At 38.8% G+C, this 24,362-nt stretch overlaps 1 protein-coding gene across 4 annotated transcripts in view; it reads left to right on the top strand.

Moving 5' to 3' along the window:
* The first annotated feature begins 1,320 nt into the window (after positions 1 to 1,320).
* The window catches only part of TTN (titin), a 246,538-nt gene continuing 223,496 nt past the window's right edge, over positions 1,321 to 24,362 (top strand). For 3 of the 4 annotated variants that reach the window (XM_071811134.1, XM_071811136.1, XM_071811133.1), the window contains exons 1-19: positions 1,321 to 1,527; positions 3,693 to 3,796; positions 7,640 to 7,843; positions 8,548 to 8,835; positions 9,569 to 9,657; positions 9,748 to 9,983; positions 13,770 to 14,058; positions 14,305 to 14,457; positions 14,944 to 15,063; positions 16,068 to 16,205; positions 16,941 to 17,078; positions 17,560 to 17,697; positions 19,568 to 19,843; positions 19,957 to 20,082; positions 21,123 to 21,404; positions 22,284 to 22,349; positions 22,851 to 23,109; positions 23,429 to 23,489; positions 23,601 to 23,813. In XM_071811134.1, coding sequence (XP_071667235.1) covers positions 3,706 to 3,796; positions 7,640 to 7,843; positions 8,548 to 8,835; positions 9,569 to 9,657; positions 9,748 to 9,983; positions 13,770 to 14,058; positions 14,305 to 14,457; positions 14,944 to 15,063; positions 16,068 to 16,205; positions 16,941 to 17,078; positions 17,560 to 17,697; positions 19,568 to 19,843; positions 19,957 to 20,082; positions 21,123 to 21,404; positions 22,284 to 22,349; positions 22,851 to 23,109; positions 23,429 to 23,489; positions 23,601 to 23,813 — 3,167 coding nt within the window. In that variant the 5' untranslated portion in view covers positions 1,321 to 1,527; positions 3,693 to 3,705. The remainder of the gene's footprint in view (positions 1,528 to 3,692; positions 3,797 to 7,639; positions 7,844 to 8,547; positions 8,836 to 9,568; positions 9,658 to 9,747; positions 9,984 to 13,769; positions 14,059 to 14,304; positions 14,458 to 14,943; positions 15,064 to 16,067; positions 16,206 to 16,940; positions 17,079 to 17,559; positions 17,698 to 19,567; positions 19,844 to 19,956; positions 20,083 to 21,122; positions 21,405 to 22,283; positions 22,350 to 22,850; positions 23,110 to 23,428; positions 23,490 to 23,600; positions 23,814 to 24,362) is intronic. The other variant, XM_071811135.1, reaches the window with a different exon arrangement.

Genomic DNA, 24,362 nt, shown 5'->3' with positions numbered 1-24,362 from the left:
AGATCTGCAAGCTCTAGTATACCACCCCCTTGCAGGAATCATAGTGGTGGTATTCTCTCTCCTTGCCATTTTCTGGAGCTCCCACTGGAGGTTTCCTTCAGGTTGTTTCCGAACACTAGTGCAGCTGATGATAGTACAAAACTTCAGCTTGTGTTTACTTCTCTAGGTATTCTCTGGAAGATCCTTTTCACTGTGGATCTTGGTAAGACCAGACTGAAGTCCACAATTTACCAAAAGAGCTAAGCACGTGCTTGCCTTCAAGCATGTACGTAGTCTTATGAGCCAGTTACATGCCTAAAGGGTTTGCTGGGTATGTGTTATATATGTTCCGCTTCATATGGAAATAAAAGGATTTTTGGATATGAAGGCAACAATGGAAACAGGCGGATGTGGTCTTCTGGCAAAACACCTCCTATTCCTGCTATAGAAAAGAGTGCTCTTCTAACTCTGACCTATGCTTCAGAGGCAACCAATCTAATGGTATGATTAGCTTCAGAGACTGACTGACAAAGCTGGGTCAGTGGAAGCTCACAAACTAATACCCTATTCCACAGATGATTAACTCTGTGGTCTGCGCAAGGCCTCCATAAGTCTAGAAAAAAGCTGTGACATTTAAAATCTGCTTTTTTAGAAATTACAGTACTGTTAATTTACTCTTACAGAATTTCTATTTTTGCATTTTGTGTGCTGTTGTTGGTTAAGCGTAACTGAGTGGAACATCCAACAAAAAAAATAATGAAGGAAACAAACAAACAAACCCAGAGTGCCAAATTTATATATTACCAAATACAATTTTAGAATTCAAAGTTATGGAAAAAATAATTCAAACAGTGTATTCTAATAGTGTGCAGCCACATGTCTGAGCTCAGCTTACTTATTTAGCCTGGTGATTGACAGATGCATTTGGTAGCTCCTTGGATGTTTTATAATGAAAGAAAGTAATGCTGAATCTCACTGACATGACTACTTCCAAGTTGTCTGTATCCTGTGCTAAAAAACTTCTTTATTGCTTTCTTCATTTTGTGCTTATGACTCAGGAAATTTGCAAGGGCTTGTAAACTGCACATTATAAAAGAAATCGAATTATAAATCAAAATCTTTGGAACTGATGATGTTTCCTTAGTGAATCCCTTTTGTGCTTCCAAAATTAGCATTGTCAATCAAACCAACAGGTGGTATATGGTTACACCAAGTAGATCCCCTCTCACAAGATACTTTCTTTTAGGACACCAATCAGAACTGGCTCTGACATGATGAGGCAGACCTGTCAGCAGAGCTGGGGTATATAAAGCAAAACAACTATGTTAGCACTTCTGAGCAGTCGTGCATTCCCCGCCTCGCCTCGGGTGTAGGGATTGCAAAAAAACAAAACTACACCGTCAAGACTGTGTAGTTTTGTTTTTATGATTAGAGGCTCTACAATTCTCATGCTGGGATTGTCTAAAAAAATCTTACTCTGGATAAGGACGTCGTTCAAGAAGATTTCGTTGGGCTTAGCCCACTCTGACAGGCACTTTGAGAAATCAGGTTAGTAGCATGTTTCTGCTAGTGTAATGACTATTTTCTCAGTCATGAATAATCCTGATATGATCTGTTATTCATAAATTTGCTCATAGGGGGTATGAGTTTGAGTATAGACATGGAGCACTTAAATTTTCTGGCAAGTTTATGTCTTGGGTTTATGGGAACACTCAGCAAAAAAGTTTTTCCAGTATATTTATTGTTAAAGACTATATAAATTAAGATTTTTAAAAGTCCTTGGAAACATCTGCTTAACTTAAAAACTCCTTTCTGTTGGGAGTGTTCAAGGTTATGCTACTGAGAGATAAACTGAGAAGCTCCAAGAATAGCTCTGATAAAATGCACATGGTATCAGCTAAGCGCTGATGACTTTTTAAGGGAATCAACTGCTAAGGTATCAATTACATGGCAGCTCTGGAACACTTGTCGGCTGTCATTCATGGCTGGGAAGGTTATTTCTGGAACATGACATTTCAGATGCATACTTTCAATTCTAATTATACAAAAAGCCTTATAAGATCAGATCTTCATTACCAAAATTTGCGTAGACAAAGAAATATATAGACTTTGTGTGAACTCAGTGACAATTCTACTTAATTAAATGATTTTCAATCTATTCCAGAGTCAGGAAATTACATATATATCTATATCTAAGCTTTCATAATGTTTAATTATATTGTAATATAACTTCCATATATTTTACCTGAGCTTCAAAATATAGTTACAACTGAAGTAGATCTTATTGAATTACGTCTGACAGATATTTGTCTTCATGTTCCTTTCAGAAAACTGTGTTATGTTGTGGTGAATTGTTTGTCATTTCTAATTTGAACTCATTTTCCCTCACCTTCAAAGCAGAAAGGCTTTGATAAAAGGCTGTTCCTCTGTCAAACTGGAACAAGTATCCAGATAACCAGTAAAGGCAATAAAAAGCAGCTCAAAATCCCAAACCAATATCCAGGTCTGCCCTTATGCACTTATTGTATGTAGGCATCAGATACTGATTTCAATGAAGAAACTCATGTAATGAAGAAATTTTACCCCTTTGAAAGGTAGCATAAATTTGGCTCATAGTGAAAGAAATTTCACTTTCTTACTAATTTGTGAGCCTGGGACTGACACAGAATCAGGCACAAAAGCCAAAATAAACAACAGTAAATGTGTGAGATTGGCTTGAAAAGATTATGGGTTTAACCCTTGTTTAGTAAGACATGATAAACTCTCAGGGGAGTTTCTTAATGAGAAAAATTGTAACTTTAATAGATGTATGGTACTGTTAAGAAGATAGTAGCTACATTTTCAAAACCTGCACAATTCAGCATCAGTAAATAAATATGTTCATCTAAATATTTTATATTCACAATACAGCAGCTTTTCTAGTGGCAGTGTGCTATTTCAAAGTAGGATCTTGTGGCATATGAAGAGAAAGTGAACTATTTTTCTTTCGGATTTCACATGGATCTGCAGTTGTTCAAACCATCAGTGTCAGTGGCTACCTTATATCCTAGCTCACATTTCGAATGTGGCTGTCTTCCCATATTCAAAATGCCACTGAGGTACTCTCTAAGAAAGAGTAGAATTTTATCTGCATATTTAATGCCAATGTTTCTGTGTAAAATGAAATTATTTGCTACTTACAGACCGCTTTTAAAAGAAAGCCTCCTGTCACTCTTTCAAAGCCAAATAGATTGCAGACCTTCACATATTTTTCAGTTGCTACTTAGTGACCTGGTTGTCTTCCCATTAGAGAATGGAATTACTTTGCACTAACAAAATATTTTTAAATTAAAAAAAAAAAATTACATGGAGATTTTTTTATCTTTAGATAAAGGAGATTAATGGACAAATAGAGGTTAGATGACCTGCACAAGGTCATGCAATGAGTCAAGCAGAACTTTTTCTCCTGCTGCATACTTGTAATGCCAAATCACAGCTTCACTAAATATAACAGTTCCACATCCATCTAAGCCAAGTGTGCCCTAAGAGTAATTTGCTATACAACTTGGTTAAAATGTACAGTCTTCATGTTTCACCAGCTCAATATGATCTAAAACTGAGAAAAGTAAATCGTTATTAAAATAATTACAAATATTCCTAAAACCTAGAAAGAATGTTGTGCGTAAAATAACAATTTCACCATTGATTTCTAATTACGTTTTTCTTGCTTTCAGAGTGCCTGTAAAGATGACGACAAAAGCACCAACATTTACACAGCCATTACAAAGTGTTGTGGCACTGGAGGGTAGTGCCGCAACCTTTGAGGCTCATATTAGTGGTAAGGATTTGATTCATTCTTGTAAGATTGATTATTTTTTACTATTCTTTTTAGTAATATTTGCTAAGACAAATGATAACACTTTTCTTGGATCATAATCTGATCTGAATGGGTAAAGATCGGTGTTGGAATATGAACATATATTCACATCACACAGTACTGATCAGTGCTATGAGGTGCTGTCAGATGCCCACAAACATTCTGCATAAATTACAAGGTTGCTCAGGCAATAGCAAATTATTCTGCCAGTAAGACTGGTGTCTAATTCTCTTGTATGTTAAGTTAATCAAAACTGGGGGGAAATAGTATTCAAACTATTTACATAAAAATACTTACTGTGCTAATAAGGGAAATTCATAAGGGTTGGAGAGAGAATAGTCTTGTTTGGATGATGATCAGACAGAATTAGGAGCCAAGGTGCAAAAGGCAAAGCATATACTAGTTCTTCATTGACCTAGTGCTAAGCCTTACTCTGGCTAATCTTTATTTCTACCTTCTGTGCTCTTGAGTTCACTAAACTTCAGAATTCTGGCAGGGGTCTTAAAAGCATGAAATCCAGGTCTATGTGCCCACTGAAGAGGGTAGAAAACCCTAGTTGCTAGGTATATGTGTATCATGATCATGATGGTAGCACATGGCTGGATTAATGTAATTTGTTGATGTAATTTAAAGATGCCACATGATTTTAAAGGACACTTCATTTTGCCAGTTCACACACTATTAAAACACCCTTTCTTGTGCAAAACCCCAAGCAAATCCCCGAAATAACTTTACCAGATAACCAACACCCTGTTCCAAGAGTGCCTCTGATCTCGGCAGTGACGAAGGAGAAATGGCATGTGCTCCTGCTGATGGAATTATATTGTCTTACAGGCATTAGCAATGTGATGACCCACATACCATAAAACACTACCCAGATGCTCTGTGACAGGTGCAAACATATGATCTTCCAACTATAAAGATCTCTGACATCTGTGGTCCTCTGTGGTTAATCCCTTGGTCCCTTTGGTTAACACTGATTCACCCAAGGTTCAAATGGGGTGTTTGAACATGTCCTGTAGTCTATATCCATGATATTTTTTCATGTCTTATTCTGTTATTTGGCCCTCTACCCCTCAGTTAATTGCCTTGACCTTCTCTTGTCTGCACACTGTAAATTTTCTATGAAAAGTTTCTTTCCATCAATGATTACAATTTCTAGTATTATTACAAACATAGAAATGTATCATTAGAACAAGTTAAGATGATAATGTTATGGCTCAATGTAGTGATTTTGGCTATTTTCATTTCTGTGATATCCTGGAGTACTTGGGAGGGGAACTTCTTACTAAGAGGAGATGCAGCAATTTTTCTGATAGCTTATATTTGTATTTTTGTCCCAAATATCATAGAAGGCAATCTCCTGTTAGCTTTTATTCACAGTGTGGTATTCTGGAATATCTTTCTTTCCTCAGAAGCACCCACCAAGATCAACAGATATGATAGTGACTTGGTATTTAATTTTTCTAGTGCATAAAAAATATGGAAGTTTTATTTCTTGAACTAATTACATACATAATGGACTACAAAGTTTTGTTCTGCTACGCTGTCCGCTCTTCCTGTCTGTTATGAATTATTGTGAATGTGAAATTCAGATTTTCTGTTTATCTCTGATAACACTGCCCTCTCTATATATAAGTATTAAGAGAGCTACAGTTCCAATGTGAAGAGACAGGTTAATCTAAGAGTACCAAAAAGAGCTTAGCAACCACCTGAGATGCAATTTTGCAGTCCATAAACTAGAACAAATGAATTGTACTGTTGTATCAGAATGTGAATTAAGTGTAACTTTACAAGGGTCTGATATCGGACAAAAATCCCCAGTACCTCCCCTTGCGCTCAGAAAGCGCAGAACACACAAACCCTGTGATTGCAAGTGGTAAATGCGAGAGCAGCCAGGACATTGTCATGGGGGGAGCCCCACTGGGTGAGCATTGACTGAGGGGACATGAGATAGCACGTCACTGTCAGGAAAGTCGACTGTGCTGCTGGCATTAGAACTGTGCCCATCCTCATGTCTCCATAGCACTGATCAAGGGTTGAGCTTGTTCACTGATGTGTTCGAGAATCTGGATTTCTTTTATTATGAATTCATGCTCAGATTTTCAAAATGGCTTCTAACTTTTAATCCCTTGAACATACCAGTTTGAGACATCAAATTAGACTCAATTTTTAAAAACGTAGGCTTTGTTCAACCTATCACACAAAATGTTGTTTGCTAATCATCATATGATGCTGCAACAAGAAAATAAGGTATTTTGGTAATCTTTCAAGAAATTCACTATTGACAGCAAGATTTTTGGTAGCTTAGCTTTAAACATTTTGAGACTCATTTTACGAATGTTGAAGACACATAGCTCTGAATGAAAGTAGGATCTGCTGGATAGCCTATGTTTATGGTGATAATGCCCAAGTTGTTGTATACCAGTAATACAAAACTGAATTATATTAGCCCCATCAGGGCTGTTTGATAACTTCCATCTGTGAAATTAAACAATGCTTAAATGTACTTTTACCATTTTGATTTCTAATCTCTAAAAGTGGTTACATCCTCTGTGAGTGTGTTTCTCTTTTACATATATCTAAAAATCAGTTTTTCAACTATGAGCAAAATTTAAAGCTTCCCTAACCAAGTCTGGTGTTACTGCAGACAACCAGTAAAAGCTTCAATCTGCATATCTTAACTCCTCTCTCATTTTAGTTTCACACGATCATATACCTGGGACATTAATCCCCCAAATAATTAAATGAGTTTATAGGACGAATGCTCTAGAAATGGAGCAGAATTCTGTGGTCCTGGGATTTTCCAAACCACAGGGAATGGAACTAGGAAGATGAGAGCAGCTCTAGTAAGCACAGGCTCAGATACCATTCCTGAGCCCCTGTGCAGTGCAGCTGGTGATTTGGCTTGAGTGGAGAAATACATGAAGCAAATTTGCAGGGATTTTCATTTTGGAGAAATGGTATTCTAGGACTACAAAAAAGACTTTGAGCTGAACCTGTCTCCTTAAATTAGCTGTTCTCCTCATGTGGTTTATTTAAATATTTTACCCGGTCATCAAATGGATTTCGGTTGTTCAATTAAGTTGGTTGAGTCGAATACTGGGAAGACAAATTCCATCAGGAATCTAAAATCACCATTTAAAGATAAAAAACCAGCTGTAGATACAGGTGTAACTCTTCTGCCCATGATCCTGAACAACAAAAGGATAATATATTTGAAAAACAAAAGATCAGCTGATTCCAGCTGGCTGCTTTCCAGCAATCTCAAACTGAATTCACTTCAGAAACAAACAAACAAAATCCAAAGCACTTTAATAGCACTTAATATTAACGCCTACAACAGTCACAATCACTTTTTCTGTCAGTTCATTTTCTAAAATAATTTAGTGTTAGGACAACTACTTAACTTGGTTGGGAGCTCTGGTTTTTACTTCGTCTCCATACTAATAGACTGCATAATGTCATTAGTAATACTACCTAGATACTAGCAATAAATAAAGAAAAAATACCTCACATGCATCAATTTACCCCCTTTATAATTTTGATGAACTTTTATTGCTCGACATGATTGCCAAACAATCCACTCATTATTCAAGCAATTTCATAAATGCAGTAGCCTGTGTAGTTGTCCTATTGCTCCATGTATTTTAAAGATCCTTCTAAAAAGAAGTTCTTTACCACTGTGTTACTGGACATAGATCTGTGCCTATGCCATTGCACTCCACTATCACTGTTATGGTAATTTTGGATATCTGTAATTTCATAGCATCTTAATTTCCTTTTGTCTTACTTTTTCTTTAGGTTTCCCAGTTCCTGAGGTGAGCTGGTATCGGGATGGCCAGGTTCTTTCTGCTGCAACTCTGCCCGGTGTGCAGATCTCGTTTAGTGATGGCCGCGCTAAACTGGTGATCCCTGCCGTGACAGAAGCAAACAGTGGAAGATACACCGTACAAGCCACCAATGGATCTGGGCAAGCAACTAGTACTGCTGAGCTACTTGTGACAGGTACCAAGCAGCTAATGAAGCACCTCTCTCTGCTAGCAATGTGAGAGAGCACTAGCAGAAGTGTCACAGATAGATAACAAAAAAAAATTGGATCTTAAGCACATGATTAGCAAAGAAATAGCAAACCAAATTAGGTTTTCTAAAGCGGTCTAGAATTCAGCATGTATTTTCACTAGTAATTTCTAACAGCATCCATCACACCTTAAGTGAATAAAGTTTAATCTTGATTTCATAAACTCTTAATCTCCATTACAAATTTCTGGCTTAGCCCTATATACTTCTGCTCATGTGATCTGTCACACTCCTTACATTCAAACTACACATAAAGGAAAGGAGAAAGTTCTTCAGAATGGAGGCCCTAATGATATTTAATGATATAAATGATATTTAAAAGAATAATTCACATAAAGGACCATACCCAAGAGACTGCGCTTGCTACGTATGGTTATAATCAGTGTATCTCTAATTCTAGAAATATTTCTGATCTTGAGCACAATCAGAAGTACCAGATATTTTAAACACATGAACGAAGTTAAAGGTGTTTGCATTTTCACAAATCAACTCTTAATATTTTGAATGTTTCTGAAGGTAGTATGCGAAGAAGAAACAGACCTTGTGCACTTCTAGTAATGAAAATATCTAGCCCTCAGAATTCTTTTTAAGACATTATTGTTTTTCTCTTTATTTTTTCAATAAAACTTCAGCTGGAACAGCACCACCAAACTTCTCACAACGACTACAGAGCATGACTGCAAGGCAGGGAAGTCAAGTCCGACTTGACGTGAGAGTGACTGGAATCCCTACACCTGTGGTGAAGTTCTATCGGGATGGAGTAGAAATCCAAAGTTCCCCCGATTTTCAAATTTTACAAGAAGGAGACCTTTACAGCTTAATAATTGCAGAAGCATACCCTGAAGACTCCGGTACCTATTCAGTAAATGCCACAAATAATGTAGGACGTGCAACTTCAACAGCCGAATTGCTAATTCAAGGTAACAGAGTTGAAGTTACAAGCCATGAAAATAAGAGAGCATTCATTGTTGTAATGGTACAACATGCACCATTTCATAAAAGTTATATCAACAAGTTCATTTATTTATTTATTTTTTCTCAAGAGCTTTTAACTTGCTGTGTAAAAGCAGTATCTTTGATGAAATTTGCCAAAGATTTTTGACTGAGAATTTAAAAGGACCTTTTCTGCAGATGGGTCTTTAATCTGAGGATCCAGGACACAGAAAAAAATGTGGGATACTTTTAGGGGATACTCGTTTTGTTGTGTACGTTTCTCAGAGTACTATTTGTAAACTGGCCTTGATAGAATAAATATATTAGACTGCACAACTGTATATGGTCTTGTAAATGAGCCTGGTAAGGATGAAGACAGTTCTTAGAAGAGAATTGTAGCAGTGAATCATGCTACCCAGAGCAGTCTTGCTTGGATTTCACCTCAGTCAGACTTCCTGACTATGTAGTCATTTGAGATCCAGGACTAATTCTGAAGAATCTACTTTTTTTTTTTTTCTTTCTTTTAGTGACGGAATAATGCAAAAATATTATTTTCAGTTATCTGTCTATAGATACCACAGGAAAAACAGATGGTTGCTTAACTCTTTGTTGTTTATATACATTTGTATATAATAGGAATTGATCATTTATGTATTTCTGCAACTGCTTATCGTTTCTTGCCATGTGCAATTCTCCTGACCATGTTTTCTCTTCCAAAAGCTGAGGAAGAAGCCGTTCCTGCTAAAAAGACAAAGACAATTGTTTCGACTGCTCAGATTTCACAAACAAGACAAGCCAGAACTGAAAAGGTATATTTTTCAAAAGCAAACCAGGTAAGGCTAAAACATGGATGATTATTCCTACAGTATCTCAGACTTGTTTTCTTGATTTCATTGTAGAAGATTGAAGCCCACTTTGATGCCAGATCACTTACAAGTGTTGAAATGGTCATGGAAGGTGCCCAACAGCTCCCACACAAAGCACCTCCACGAATGCCTCCTATACCTTCAAAATCACCAACTCCACCGATAATTGCTGCAAAAGCACAAATGGCACGACAGCAATCACCGTCACCTGTTAGACAATCACCATCACCTGTAAGACATGTCAGAGCACCAACACCCTCACCAGTAAGGTAAGCTTATTATTCTTTCAAACAAGATTGCTTTTTGAATACTTTCATATATAGCAGTAATGCTGTAGAGCGAGAACATCGTACAGAATGAAGAATGGCTTAATATTGTCTGAGCTTGTTCTGACCATAAACTATAATGTGCTATATTTGCTACTGCTATAGAAGTGTGTGCCTCCTGTAAATTTTCTGTCCCATATGGAAAAAAATAATTTAGAGAATAGATCCCATTTGATTGCTCTACACATAGCTGAAGTAGCATTCAAAGCTCCAAGTTCATGAGGAAAGAGAATAAAACAGTAGAGCAATTGGCCCTTGATTATTTTAGATGCACGGAGAAAAGAGCAATGGCACTGATGAGTGGCAAATAGAATGGAAAGATACGTAAAAAAGGTGAACACGTTCTATGTGTATGGTGGTAATGACTGCAGAAATAATGTTTTGAAGGTAGGCAAGGTAAATGTGGTTATGGAAAAATGAAGTTTGGCTCTGCTGTGTAAAGGGTCTCAAGAGGGAAAGTGAGTGATTGGAAGCGCAGGGCTTGTGGTCTGTGGGACCGCAGGAGGTCTGTGCTGAGAGGCAGGTAAGGAGAAAACTGCATTGGAATTCCTGCAGCTTCAGCATCCTGGAGCACCAGCATCATGGAAGGAACATCTCCAAGCTGGGTGCTCAAAAGAGCCCCATTTAAATTGCCAGAGCTAGGTATGCTGGTGAATTTTGCCACATTGACAATAACTTACAAGGACTGGAAAAAATGGATTGATAGGAACTAGCAATAATGAACAAACTGCACAGATGAAAGAATAATTCAATAGTGCCATCTAGAGCGCATATGGAACTAGGAGTTAATACTCCACTGCTAGGCAAACCACTTCTAGACTTACATCAGAAAATAAATCTAAAAATTAATGATACTGCTGCCCCCTACTGCTGCAATTTGTTAATGCTATCTGAGAAATACAGCATTAAAAAGATCGGCTCAGAGAAAATTTCGGTTAGAAAACCTGTTAAAGCAGTCTGGAATATGCTTTAAAACTACCTGCCAGGGCTGGGGTTGAATTTTTGGAATATCCAAATTTAGAAACTAGCACTTTCTGAGTGACTACCAATTATTGTGGCTGAGATTACAAAAGTATGGGAAAAACTGCAGGCCCTGATCAGAAGCTTGCCTGGACCCTGAGCACACCTACGGACGACACATGGAAATGTGGTGCAGGAGCAGGTACACTTCTGTTGTTGCTCGGTGGCTGCCACATGCTATTTTTACAAAGAACAGTTACACTAATAATTTTGTCCCTCTGCAGAGACCGGACTGCAATATAACATGTAACTGTCACAGCCTGGAAGCCTTTTGTACTTTTGCTACCAGGAGAGTTAAGATAGAGCAAATGGAAGCTAATTATCTATTTTTATATTTTAAGCATGTGCCTGAGGGAAACACCCTTTGGCATTTACCGTTATTTCTCTTTGGGAATCAAACTGAGCTATGGGCCTCAAGTTGCACCAGGGAAAGTTCAGCTCGAACATTACGAAAAATTTATTCACGAAAGGGTTGTCAGGCATTGGCACAGGCTGCCCAGTGAAGTGGTGGAGTCACCGCCCCTGGAGGGATTTAAAAGGCGTTTAGATGAGGTTGTCAGGGACATGGTTTATGTTGCGGTTGGACCGGATGATCCCGAGAGTCTCTTCCAAGCCAAACGACTCCACGATGCTGTGACAAACCCGCGCTGTGTCAGCCGCCCAGCGCAGCGGCTCCGGGCGCGCGGGGAGCCCGTGCGCGGCGACAGCTCTCACGGGAGGCGCTGACGAGCCCCGGGCGCTGCCCGCCCAGCCCCCACCCCGCCTATGAGGAGCAGCGCGAGGCGCGGCAGCGCGGGAGGCGCTCCTGTTAGCGGCGTTGCGGCTCCGGCCGAGCGGAAGCCGCGGGGTGCGAACAGCCCAGCAGCCGGCACCGTTGCGTGGGCGCCCGCCCCGCCTGAGCCCCCGGGCAGAGCGGTGGGCGCTGGTCTGAGAGCAAAGGCTGCAGCTCCAGCGGGCGGATCTGCTGCATCTGTCCCAGCGGTGGGCGATGCCTCCAGGCAGCGGGAGCTGCGCAAGGGAGAGGCTGCAAGGCGGAGCTCGGACTGCAGGAAACGGCCGAGACCTTTCTCTTTGGGCAGGGAGAGGTGCAGACCTTCCTGCAAAAGGTGTGCCAGGTGGAGGACCTCCTGCAGCCGGTGGCTGAGCTGCAGGAAGCCGTGAGAAGGCTGCATAACGTCAGGGAGGCTGAGAACAAGTTAGTTGGTTCTGCAGTGGTCTCACAGGCAAACAGCCAAAAATTCCCCCAACGGCACACGCAGAAGGGAGGAGGGCTAATGAAGCAGAACAATGGAAGCTTACAAGGGTAAGGACCAGCAGGAGAAAGAGGCTTCTCCCGGAGCCTGAAGTGCCCTTGCAGAACCACTTCACTGCTCTGCGGACTGAAGGGGAAAGAGCCGTCACATCAGGAGAGATGCTGGAGCCAAGTGAGGCAGCTCCATCTACTCCCTGAGTAACAACCAGCACAACTAAGAAAAGGTGGTGGGTGATTGTAGTAAGTGACTATCTTGTGAGAGGTGCAGAGGCACCATTTGCTGGAAGGTGTGCTGCTTACTGGGGACTCATATCAGGGATGTCACCAAGACACTACCAAGCCTTGTACAGTCCACTGACTCTTATCCAGTGCTGCTGTTTCACGTGGGTACCAGTGGGATGCATCCAGAGGGACCTTGGCAGGCTGGAGAGATGGGCCTGTTCGAACCTCATGAAGTTCAACAAGGCCATGTGCAAGGTCCTGCACATGGGTTGGGGTGATCCCAATCACAAATACAGGCCAGGTGGGGAGTGTATTGAGAGCAGTCCTGAGGAGACTGACTCGGGGCTGTTTGTTGATGAGAAGCTGAATGTGACCTGGCAACATTCACTTGCAGCCCAGAAAGTCGAATGTGTCCTGGGCTACGTCAAAAAAGTGTGACCAGCAGGTCCAAGGAGGTGATTTGCCCCTCTACTCTGCTTTCATGAGACCCCCACCTGCAGTACTGCACTCAGCTCCGTGGCCCGCAATGTAATAGGACACGGATCTGTTAGAGCAAGTCCAGAGGAGGCCCAGGATGATCAGGGGGCTGGAGCACCTCTCCTATGAAGAAAAGCTGAGAGAGTTGGAGTTGATCAGCCTGGAGAGGCTCCGGGGAGACCTTATAGCAGTCTGCCACTACCTAAAGGGGACCTAGAAGAAAGCCAGAGATATATATTTTTTACAAGGGTATGTAGTGACAGAACAAGAGGTAATGGCTTAAAACTGGAAGAGGGTAGATTTAGATTGGATATAAGGGAGAAATTCTTCCCCATGAGGGTGGTGAGGCACCGGAACAGGCTGGCCAGAGAAGCTGCGGATGTCCCGCAGTGTGCAAGGCCAGATTGGATGGGTCTCGTGCAACCTGGTCTAGTGGAAGGTGTCCCTGCCTATGGCAGAGAGGCTGGAACTAGATGATCTTTAAGGTTATTTCTGACCCAAAGCTTTCTATGATTCTGTGTGTTACAGTTATGACAAAGACACACATTAAGCGTAATGTTAAAAACAGGTAAATGCAATTTACAAGTAGAACACCTCAAAAACTTTTTTGAAAATCAAACTACAGAGTACTGAAGATACCCTAAATGGGGAGTCAATTAAAGTTCAGACTGAAGTTATTTATATAGTTGTCATTGTATAACACTAATTACATATATATATACATATATATATAAAAATTTTTTTTTTTTTTTCATTAGGTCTGTTTCTCCTGCTGGAAGAATCTCCACCTCACCTATTAGACCAGTGAAATCTCCATCTCCAATTCGTAAAACACATGTAGTGACAACAGCTGGGGCCGAAGTCCTTCCTCCTTGGAAGCAGGAGGAATATACTGCAACCGCTGAAGCCCATATGAAGGAAACAAGAGTGTCTACAAGTGCCACCCAAATAAGAACTGAAGAAAGATGGGAGGGGAGATACGGGGTCCAAGAGCAAGTTACCATTAGTGGTGCTGCTGCTGGTGAGGCTGCGGCTGCTGATAGAGAGGTAAAGTCTATTTTTGGAAAGAGCATTGGTTTTGCTTTATGTGTGGGCTGATCACTGCTGAATAGATCTGCTAAATGGAATCTGAGAGGCTGTGCGTGAAAATGTTTGTGTGTCTGCTCTTGAGAGATTTCTGCTGTCAGTATTTGAAAGCTTCTTTGCACCATGCTGTCTCTGTGCTTGTTTTGTGCTTCTTCTGAATGTATGCAAAACATGAAAAAAAAATGTATTTTGATGTGACTAATATAGGTAAGAAGGGACAGTGAAAAAACAGCAGCTGTTGCTACAGTTGTTGCTGCTGTGGATCAAGCCATGGTGAGAGAACCAGCTCCCCGTGTTGTAGAGCAAACTGCTAAAAGGACAGCAACGACTGCAGTCCACGTTCCACCTGTTCACGAGCAGGTAGAAATAGAACACAGCCATTCTGTGATTTTCCCCTTTATCCCTTCATCCAACATGCAAAAAAAAAGCATGATTCACTGTGACAAATTAACAAGGTATTACCCAGTGCACTTCAAAAGCATGCATGCTCATTTAGAGCATCTGGACTGTAAAGGAATGCTTGTGGATCACTTATTCGATTGCTTTCCGTCATAGCAGGATTGAACTAGTTATTCTTAAACTGTTTTTAAGTTTAAGAATGCCTTCTATGAAAGTGATCCTGTATTTTCCCTTGTTATATATTATCTAACATTATTCTTACACTGATTAAGTTTTTCCTTTAATATCTCACTTATAATTTCCCCACTAGGAGTAAAATAATTCTCCCTTACTATTTTTCTTTCACTTGCATTCCTCTCTTACTTTTCCTTTTCCTCTTCTTTTGATGACCAGTTTGTCAAAATGAATGTTAAGGCTTTGTTTTTTCTTTATTGCTATAAAAATCAGATGAGAAAGGAGGCAACGGTAGTAGTTACCAGTGATAAAGCCACAAAACAAACAGTAATATCGAGAACTAGAGAAGGAATTGTTACTTCACGAGAACAAAGGCACATCTCTCATGAAAAGGTGAATACAGGTGTTATCTATGATTGTCATACCCTACCTTGTTCAAAAATCTAATATCTCATCAAAAAGACAAGCCTATGAGCAAGAAAAATGACATACTGTAATATTATTTTTTCCTTTTATATTTGTTCACTCTTCTATTTTACACGGCTATCATTCTTCTATCTGTCCTTGCTGATGACTCTATTTCCTTTTTTATTTCTCTTCCGTTATCAATACCTAAGAATGTGATAGGTAAACTTGCAAAACATTAACTTAGAAAAAATCTCTTTTTCTATGTTGTGTGGCAATTTACTAGATAGTAGTCCCAATCTTTTAAAGAATTGACATATAGGAACTACTTCTTAAATGTTTCAATTTTTAAATTCTGATTTTGTTTTTAAGCTTGCCATTTGTAGCCTGCTTTATTTGTTGGTGGCACAGTGGATCAGAAAAAGGAGGAAAAACTCATTCTGCTTTGAAATCAATTCTGGAAATACTGATGAGTGATCAGAATTCAGATTATTTTAGCGTGTGTCTTATCAGGCAAATGTGGAAGACCAGCATCTGAAATGCATGAGGAAGAAAGTGTGACCTATCCTGAAAGTACTGAGAAAGAGGATGATCAGGGGGCTGGGCAAAAAAATTACATGTTTATTTGCAGATTACATCGGAACTTCTTGGCAATGTGAAAGTTACTTAAAACTTGTTTTTAATATCTTAAGCTTCTGAAACTGATGATGCAGGACAGTTTTTCTCTGATCCAATTTCTTTTATTAGTGCTTTCAGTAGCAAAGCAAGCATTTGTGGAATGTTTTATTATTTTAATGCTAAATATATGTATGTTTTATAAAATGTCTGTTTGTGTTGTTATTGTTGCTTCCACACCAGATGATTTTGAAATCCAGAGTTTGACATTTTTCCTTCATTTTGTTTGTATCCTCTTTTCCAAATGTATCAGAAATCACATACCTTGTCTTTTTAAACAGTATGTAATTTAAACTTCTTTATTTGTAAACATCCAGATAAGAAAAGAACCAGAGAAAACTCCAGTACCCACAGTAATAATCGCCACAGACAAAGCCAAAGAACAGGAACGGATATCAAGAGCTAGAGAAGAAATATCTACCAGACGTGAGCAAGTGCACGTTGCTCATGAAACGGTAAATAAATGTTACAGATGTTTAACTCATTATTATACTCTAGTAGATTTATAAAACATCATTCTTCATCAAGTGTGCTACGTATCTTTGCTTCTCTATGAAGAGAAGCTGACAAAATGAAAACTTTATAAAGCAAGGTACTCCAGATATAAGCCAAACATTGCAGTCCAGTACTACTGACTTTGTGGCATCTCTGTCTACGGAGGAAGAGTGCGGCTGCCCTTCCTGCAGGTCCTTTGAGCATTGTGGCTTTTATTGCCAGGGTATTCAGAATTTCATCTGATGCTTACTGATTCCATGAAGTTCATGTTTGTGTGAGCACTGAATGCATCTGGTAGACCATATTGTGGAACCATTGTTTGTTGGAGTAAGCAATGAAATAGTACCATCTGCGGATTGGAGTAAACATTAAGTCAGTTGTACTCATTTTTTATGCAGTTTCTTCCAAACATAGCAATGATATATCACAGTTAACTAGGAAGTAGGAAGATTCCTCTCTAATTCACACACAGATTAATGCTATATGTTAATGACTTTGAATGCCCTTTGTTCAGCTAGCATGTAAGACAGGTTGATCTGTTCAGAGGAATTATTTACTTTCTCAGGTCTTTTTCTTTTATTTCTTTTTCTTTATTTCTTTTATTCTGAAACCTTATCCCACTTTCCTGAAAAGCTGTGTAATTTTCACAACAGGCATAATTGATTACTATTATTTTTCTTTACCATAAAAACTAGATAAGAAAGGAAGATATGAAACCTTCTGTACCTAAGGTAGTAATTACCACTGATAAACCTAAACCGCCGGTCATAGTATCGAAAAGTAAAGAAGGAATTGCTACCAAACAAGAACAAGTGAGCATAACCCATGAAAAGGTGAACAGCACTATTGCAAGCATACTTGTTTTTTATCCTCCTTCTTTACAAACCTTATGTGTCCCTCAAAAAATACTAACTATACATTTCCAGCTCATTTTTTCTAAGATCTATTTCACTCACAAGCTTTTAGAAATACTATTAATTAGATTATATTATTCCACATCTGATCTTTTTCTCCTAACTGTTTTCATTAATAGGATGCCCATAATTCTCTTCTGACTGACCTTTGGGGATAGACTGAGTGACTCCTGAAATGCATTTTAACTTTTTTAAAAATAAATCTTTACTTTTATTTAAATAGGTGAGAGGGTGTAACAATACTTATCAGTGTACATATAATACAGAGTTGTGTGCTGTGCACAAAGATCTAACCCCTTAATTCTCCTTCCCTGTTTCCATTCCAAAATGCTTTCCTGACGTTCAAATATTTTTCAAGATCATATGTAACTGAAGCTTTTATTTCTGCCATAATAATTAGATTAAAAAGGAAGATAAGAAACCTACTGTAGTTCCGAAAATAATTGCCACTGATAAAACCAAAGCACCAGTCACAGTGTCCAGAACTAGAGAAGAAATTGCAGCCAAGCGAGAACAAATTCATCTAGCTTATGATCAGGTGAATATAGCTGTTGCAGATGTGGAATGCACTGTTACAATTTGTTTTATCTGCAAACCTAACCTCTTAAGAGCTACTTGGGAACAATAGAATGGCCCCAAATTAATTCCTGATAACATACTTGATCAGTGGGATGATTGTTGAGTAGCAGAGTCAGTGTGATTAAGTTTCTAGAAATAAAGATGTTTATGTCTTACCCTGTTAAGAAATGCCACTTTGAAGACTACAGTGAGATTTCTCTGTGAAAGCCTACTCCTTATCAATGGCTTTCAAGTAAGATTTACTAGTTTAAATTTCTGACTCTGCAATCCTTTTTTTCTACAAGATGGTTCCTTGCGATTTTATGGTTGTCAGGTAGAACAACCTCTCTCTATTAAGGTTTGAATTGTGTTGTTCTTTGTACAATGCAAACTTTAACATCCATTCAAGTCTGTCTGGTTTATTACTTCTGACAATCAGACACTTGTTGACGCTACTTTGTCTCAGTATGTGGAAGAAGAGCCTCATTGCCAACAGCTTTTATTTAGAGTCTATCTACATGCTTTGTAAGAAACAGTATGGCACATTAATGAAGTACTTTTATAGAATATAATTAAAAGATCATAGCATATAAAACTTAGCCAGAGGAGTCATGATAGGACAAGGAGTAATGGGATCAAGCTGGAACACAAGAGGTTCCACTTAAATTTGAGAAAAAACTTCTTCTCAGTGAGGGTGACAGAGCACTGGAACAGGCTGCCCAGGGAGGTTGTGGAGTCTCCTTCCCTGAAGACATTCAAAGCCCGCCTGGACACATTCCTGTGCGACCTCACCTAGGTATTCCTGCTCCAGCAGGGGGATTGGACTAGATGATCTTTCGAGGTCCCTTCCAATCCCAAACATACTGTGATACTGTGGTACTAAGAGGATACAGTTACTCCTTAGATTAGATCAATTTAGGGCCAAATTCAAGTTGCTATAAGCAATGATTTTGAAATCAGGAGATGCTAAATACGAGGTCCCTGTTACCTGAACAACACTTTAAAAATAACCTCAAATCTCTGTAAACAATTACATTTTGGCCTTGCTTAAGTTATTTTAGTTTAAGGTAATAATGATTTTTAAATTGGCATGAAATGATCTATTAGGTTATTTCCCATCTACAAGGAATACATTTCATATGCTCTGTTGCTACATCCAGATCAGCTATGACAGTATCAATAAAAACTAGGAGGACCCTGATAAACTGTGGGACCCTGATAACATAGAAATTGACAGTAATTATCAGTTATTACAAACAAATAAAAGTCCTGATACAAATGCATTATTTACAGTTTCTCAGAAAGCTCAGTTTTCCTTTTGTAAAATCATTCAAAATAGATTAGCATTGAATTAACATATGCCTGTGATAAAGATTTTTGTGGTTATATTCCTTAGCAAATACATTCACATCAGATGCTAGATACATTCTCTACATTTTTAGTAACATCTGACATTTATATGGAGCTGATGAACACCCTGACTTTAAAATTATGTGCACATATACATACCTGCTGTACTCATAGACAAGGAGCCATAAATGTGACTATAAAGTATTAAAAGTGGGCTTGAATACAAATATTGATATGTACAAAGCACACAAGCATAGAGATGTTCTGAATATGCATACTTAGAGCTTAGAAAAAATATCTCTGTATTTGAACATACTGAATCTTGAAGTGTATTTATAAGTGAACACATTTGATGTTTACCTTATTAATTTTGTGTATCTATCCACTCTCTCTTTGTCTGGAATATACATTACTGAACATTTTATTTATAAGTCTTTGCTGGATATGCAAACCTTTAACATAATGACTAATTGTATAAATTCTACCAATGTTATCTGTAGACTGAAGCTGGAATAAAGGCTGAAGCTGTAGCTACAGTTGTTGCAGCAGTTGATCAGGCACGTGTTCGGTCACCCTGGGAACCAGAACAAGTAGATCAAGCATATGTAAAGCAGAAAACTTTGGAATATGGCTATAAAGAGCATGCTGTAACAGAGCACATTGCTGAGGCCCCAGCAGAACGTCATGTTGTCACTAAAGAAGTTAAAACTGTCTATGTTCCTCCTGAGAAACATATCCCAGCTGCTGAAAAGAAGGAAGTTCATATATCCACAGAGGTTAGACTCAGTTTATATTGCATTATTTTCCAAAAACTATGTCCCAGTGAAATCTGTTTCAGTTTGGTGAAATGCATCACATCCTCAAAAACTTTTTTCATTGCTTTATGTAGATAAAAAGAGCAACAGAAACCAAGACTGAGAAAACAATTCATGTTGAACATCCGCGACCCCGCACAGCAAGTCCTCACTTCACAGTCTCTAAAATTGCGGTTCCTAAACCAGAACATACATATGAGGTAAGTAGTAAAATCTGTATCCAATAAGAACAGCATACTAATTTATAATTACCAGCAGATCACCCATTTTATTTGGCTTTTCCTCCTGCTCCAGTATTTGCTTTCCCAAGAAGAGTTGCATGTTCTCTACAGTTGTTTTTGTTGGCTTTGCCTAAGAAGGAGCAGTGCTGTAAACACACATGAACTGCTAAAATGTGATTTGTAATTATTAGTTATTTAAACAAACTTTCAATCTATTTAAGGATGCAGCTTCAATACTTTGTAAAACAGTGAAATTGTAAACATCTATCATGCAACTTAATGTTTTTTAAAGAGCAGAATTATCACTCTTCGATCTTTTTATGTGCATCAGTTCACTAGTGTGTTGGGAACAGTGCTTCTTTCTTCCTTGCAGACTACTACATACTAAGCTATTTTTTGAAAAAGAAAATTTAGACTGCATAATATGACACCATCCATTTTTAATGTTATTTTTTTCCATTCTTCTATTCAGCTCCTTCACATAATATTAGAAGTTCCCATTTAATTAATTTTCTCATTCAAGGATACTTTCTCTCTTCACCTGAACTGGTTTTCCCCTCAAACATAATTACTATAAAAATTACCTAAAATATTTTTCTCTTTAAAGACTTATATATGTTTACCAAAGTTATTATGCCTACAATAACATTTTGAAATCTTTTCAGTTATTTTAATTGCTGGCAGTTATCTAGTTAGTAGTATTGTTTATTGCAGACTAATTAAATTGAAAGCTAAGGCATCAAGTGAATGAATTTGGAGGACAGTTCTCATGTTGCACTTAAGAGCTTCTTGATCACTTAAAGATGAAATGCTAAAGTAAAAAAAATTGAATGTTAGCAACATCAAAAATAATATTAAGTTGTTATATCTGTGGTATTCTACTACTGCAATCTAGAAGTCATTTTCGTATATATAGCTTTGGAAGCAACTGGCACATATGCAATCTGCTCAAGAAATGTTCTGTCTCCTCTGAAAACAAGAGAACAACAAAGCTGTAACTCTTTTTTTCTGTTCCCTAGGTTTCAATAGCTGGATCTGCCATGGCTACTCTGGAAAAAGAATTATCAGCTACTTCTGCTGCACAAAAGATCACCAAGCCCGTGAAACCACCTCAGCTAAAGCCACATGAAGTCAGGATAAAAGCAGAGCCAGTTGCCCCTCCACAGTTTCCCTTTGGAGAGGCTGCTGAAACCTATAAAAGTCACTATGATGTTGAGACTAAAGCAGAGACAGGTGTAAGCATTAAAGGTGAAGCAGTGCGGGAAGAACATGTGGTGTTTAAGAAAGAAGTTGAAGCAAAGGTATGTGTCACGGAGGCACCCCGAAGCTAGTTTAAGGGACAACAGGGTCCAAAACAACTTTTATTAAACCGGTGAGAAACAGGGTTTTAGCAGGTTCGGGTATCAGTTGAGGAAAATTATTAAGGGGCAGCAACTGGTACAACAGGCGGTCCACAGAGTGCATGCACGTGGCTTCACCCAAAACAATGCCGGAACCTCCCCCGAGTCCCAGAGGAGTACACACTTGCCTGAACACGGTGCGGGATTATTCTTAAAGAGATATAGGTACTCGTAGTGAGTACAGAAAGTGTACCCTCGCGATTGTGCGAGGGTAAATTTATAATACACTCACAATCCTGCGAGGGTTAATTCTAGAAGCTTCTCTGCACCCCCACACCATGTGTGGGGCGCCCCTGAAGCCTCCAAACATCCCCCACATCGTCACAGGTGCCCAGCGGCTCACTGGCGCCTTGGCAATCCCTTCTCCTAATGCCCCTGGCCAGGGTGCTCTGGGCCAAACGAAAGAAGCTGTTAGTCTCAAGTAGCAGAGAGAGGGAGATGTGCCTACTCCCTCCATACTGAAGGAGGCGGGGGGGGAGAGGGGGGTTTGCATTCTGCCACAGTATGTTATTGAGCAAATTTCTATCACTTTGACTGATGTTCATCTTACAAACGTAGCATCGCTTCACTTGTCAGCTGTTTCCTCATTGCAACTTTCCACTTCTACAGCATTCTGCTGACTTCTATCTTTGTTGTTTTACACAAATCCTTCTAAGGACCCAATATTTACCTATGACAAGCAAAGAGTTCTCTTTACCTAATTTATTATCTTATCTAAATTCTGCTGTTTATGTCCTTGGCTTTGTTAGGGGTTTACTAATTGTCATTTAAACAACCTAGGTGACAGAAACTGCCAAAGTTCCTGTGCCTGCAGAAATCCCTGCTACGCCACCTACCTTAGTCTCAGTAAGTACTTTGTACATATATTAGGGGAGTTGCACTATGTTTTCACCTGTTTTGTGTTCTAACTTTTATCTTTGAAAACCTGACCATGAAAGTTTGGCTTTATTTATTTTTTTAGAATCTGTATTAGACTTAGCCATATGATTTGTCTCTGTACAAACTATTCTGAGTACCTGCTCTGGGGGTGATTATTCACAATCATATCACATAGTAGATTGACCTTGCTGCAGTGAAACAATTTCTTGTCATGAACTGCATAAACATCAACCTACCTTTGCATTTTCTTTTTAATAACAATATTGTTCAGAGATCCTGAATCCAGTTTCAAATACTTCCCTTTGGAAAACACCTCCTTTTTTTTTTTTTTTTTTTTTTCTGAATACACTGCTGAACAAAACACTGTTTTGAAGTAAACATAAAATTGTCCATTCAAATAGGTTTTTGTTATATAAATGCCTGTTCAGTGGGGAAAGTAGTTACTGACTGATGCTTTTTGTCATACAGGGCCTCAAAAATAAGACTGTGACTGAAGGCGAGTCTGTCACTCTGGAGTGCTATATCTCTGGTCATCCTGAGCCCACTGTGATGTGGTACAGGGAAGACTACAAGATCGAGAGTTCAATGGACTTCCAGATCACTTTCAAAGCAGGGCTTGCTCGCCTTGTGATTCGTGAAGCCTTTGCAGAAGACAGTGGAAGATTTACCTGCACTGCTACCAATGAAGCTGGCAGTGTCAGCACATCTTGCCACTTACACGTGAAAGGTAAGTGCTGTTTATCACTGTAGGAACATTATAATTTTGTTAACTGCATATTACTTGTAATGTAACTTAGGCATTTTGTCAACTCCTGAGTATATGTCTTGAATTGTATTCCAGGGCTGTTAGGTAACAGGGATGTAAGAATATGAGTAAAAGAGCAATTACAGGCTGATGTAGTCTCTTAACTTACTTCCTCAGTGGAAGTACCTGGCTCTCTGAGACAACTAACTATTTAACCTTCTCCCTCTTTGCATCAACTAAACTCACTGCTTAAGCCCTACTAAGGTATTTTAAAATTTACCATGTCATATTTGCCTTGCAGTTTCAGAAGAAATTGAGACTCGAGAAACCATTTCTGAGAAGGTTGTTGCAGAAGAGAAACGGTAAATTTGCTTTCTTAGGCTGGTCTTACTGTGGTCGTTAGTGTTTCTTGCACTCTGTTTATGAGCAGTTCAGACATCAGCTCACTTACCTGCACTGGACTCTTATTTCAGCTATGTGGAGACAAAGGACATTGTAATGGAAGATGTTTCTACTGCAGCAGAGGAAGTATCGGGAGAACCCATACCTCCTTTCTTCATAAGAAAACCTATGGTACATAAATTAATTGAAGGTGGGAGCATTATTTTTGAATGCCAAGTAGGGGGCAACCCGAAGCCACATGTCTACTGGAAAAAAGGTGGAGTTCCTCTAACGACTGGCTACAGGTACTTTGAATACAATGCACAAAAACTATTTAAACATAGTTTTTAAGAATATTTGACAGAGCCATAATTTTGAGTCCCTGACACTGAGCCAAATAGCATCACCAATTTCTGTGAAATTTTATTTTTGAAATAGAAAAATAGAATCATGTCTTAATGTGAGACTTTAGAAGGCTGCTGACGTTTAAAATATAAATATTTGAAAGATCATAAAATGAGAAATGCTGCATATCCTTAAAAACAAATCAGAAGGAAGTTTTGTGTTTGTTTTATTCTGTCTGTGCAATGTTTGCATTCTGTCTATGCGAATGTCTGTAGAAAGCAACACATTTTCTAGCACAGAAAAAAAACATTTGTATAGTTTTTGAAATATATCATGCTATAATGACCTTCTTAGGACAAACTGGGCACACAGCATGTATCATTTTACTGTGTCTGGTAGGCAGATCTCTGGTATTTCAGTAATGCTGTTTGCATCCCATTTATTTTAGTGACAACAGAAAGACAGTAAACCTGTACTCTAGTTTCAGCCTCGTTACTTTCCCTATGCTG

The sequence above is a fragment of the Patagioenas fasciata genome, chromosome 7 (assembly GCF_037038585.1).
Source record: "Patagioenas fasciata isolate bPatFas1 chromosome 7, bPatFas1.hap1, whole genome shotgun sequence".
Taxonomy (NCBI): Eukaryota; Metazoa; Chordata; class Aves; order Columbiformes; family Columbidae; genus Patagioenas; species Patagioenas fasciata.
This window is presented reverse-complemented; position numbering and strand designations above follow the sequence as displayed.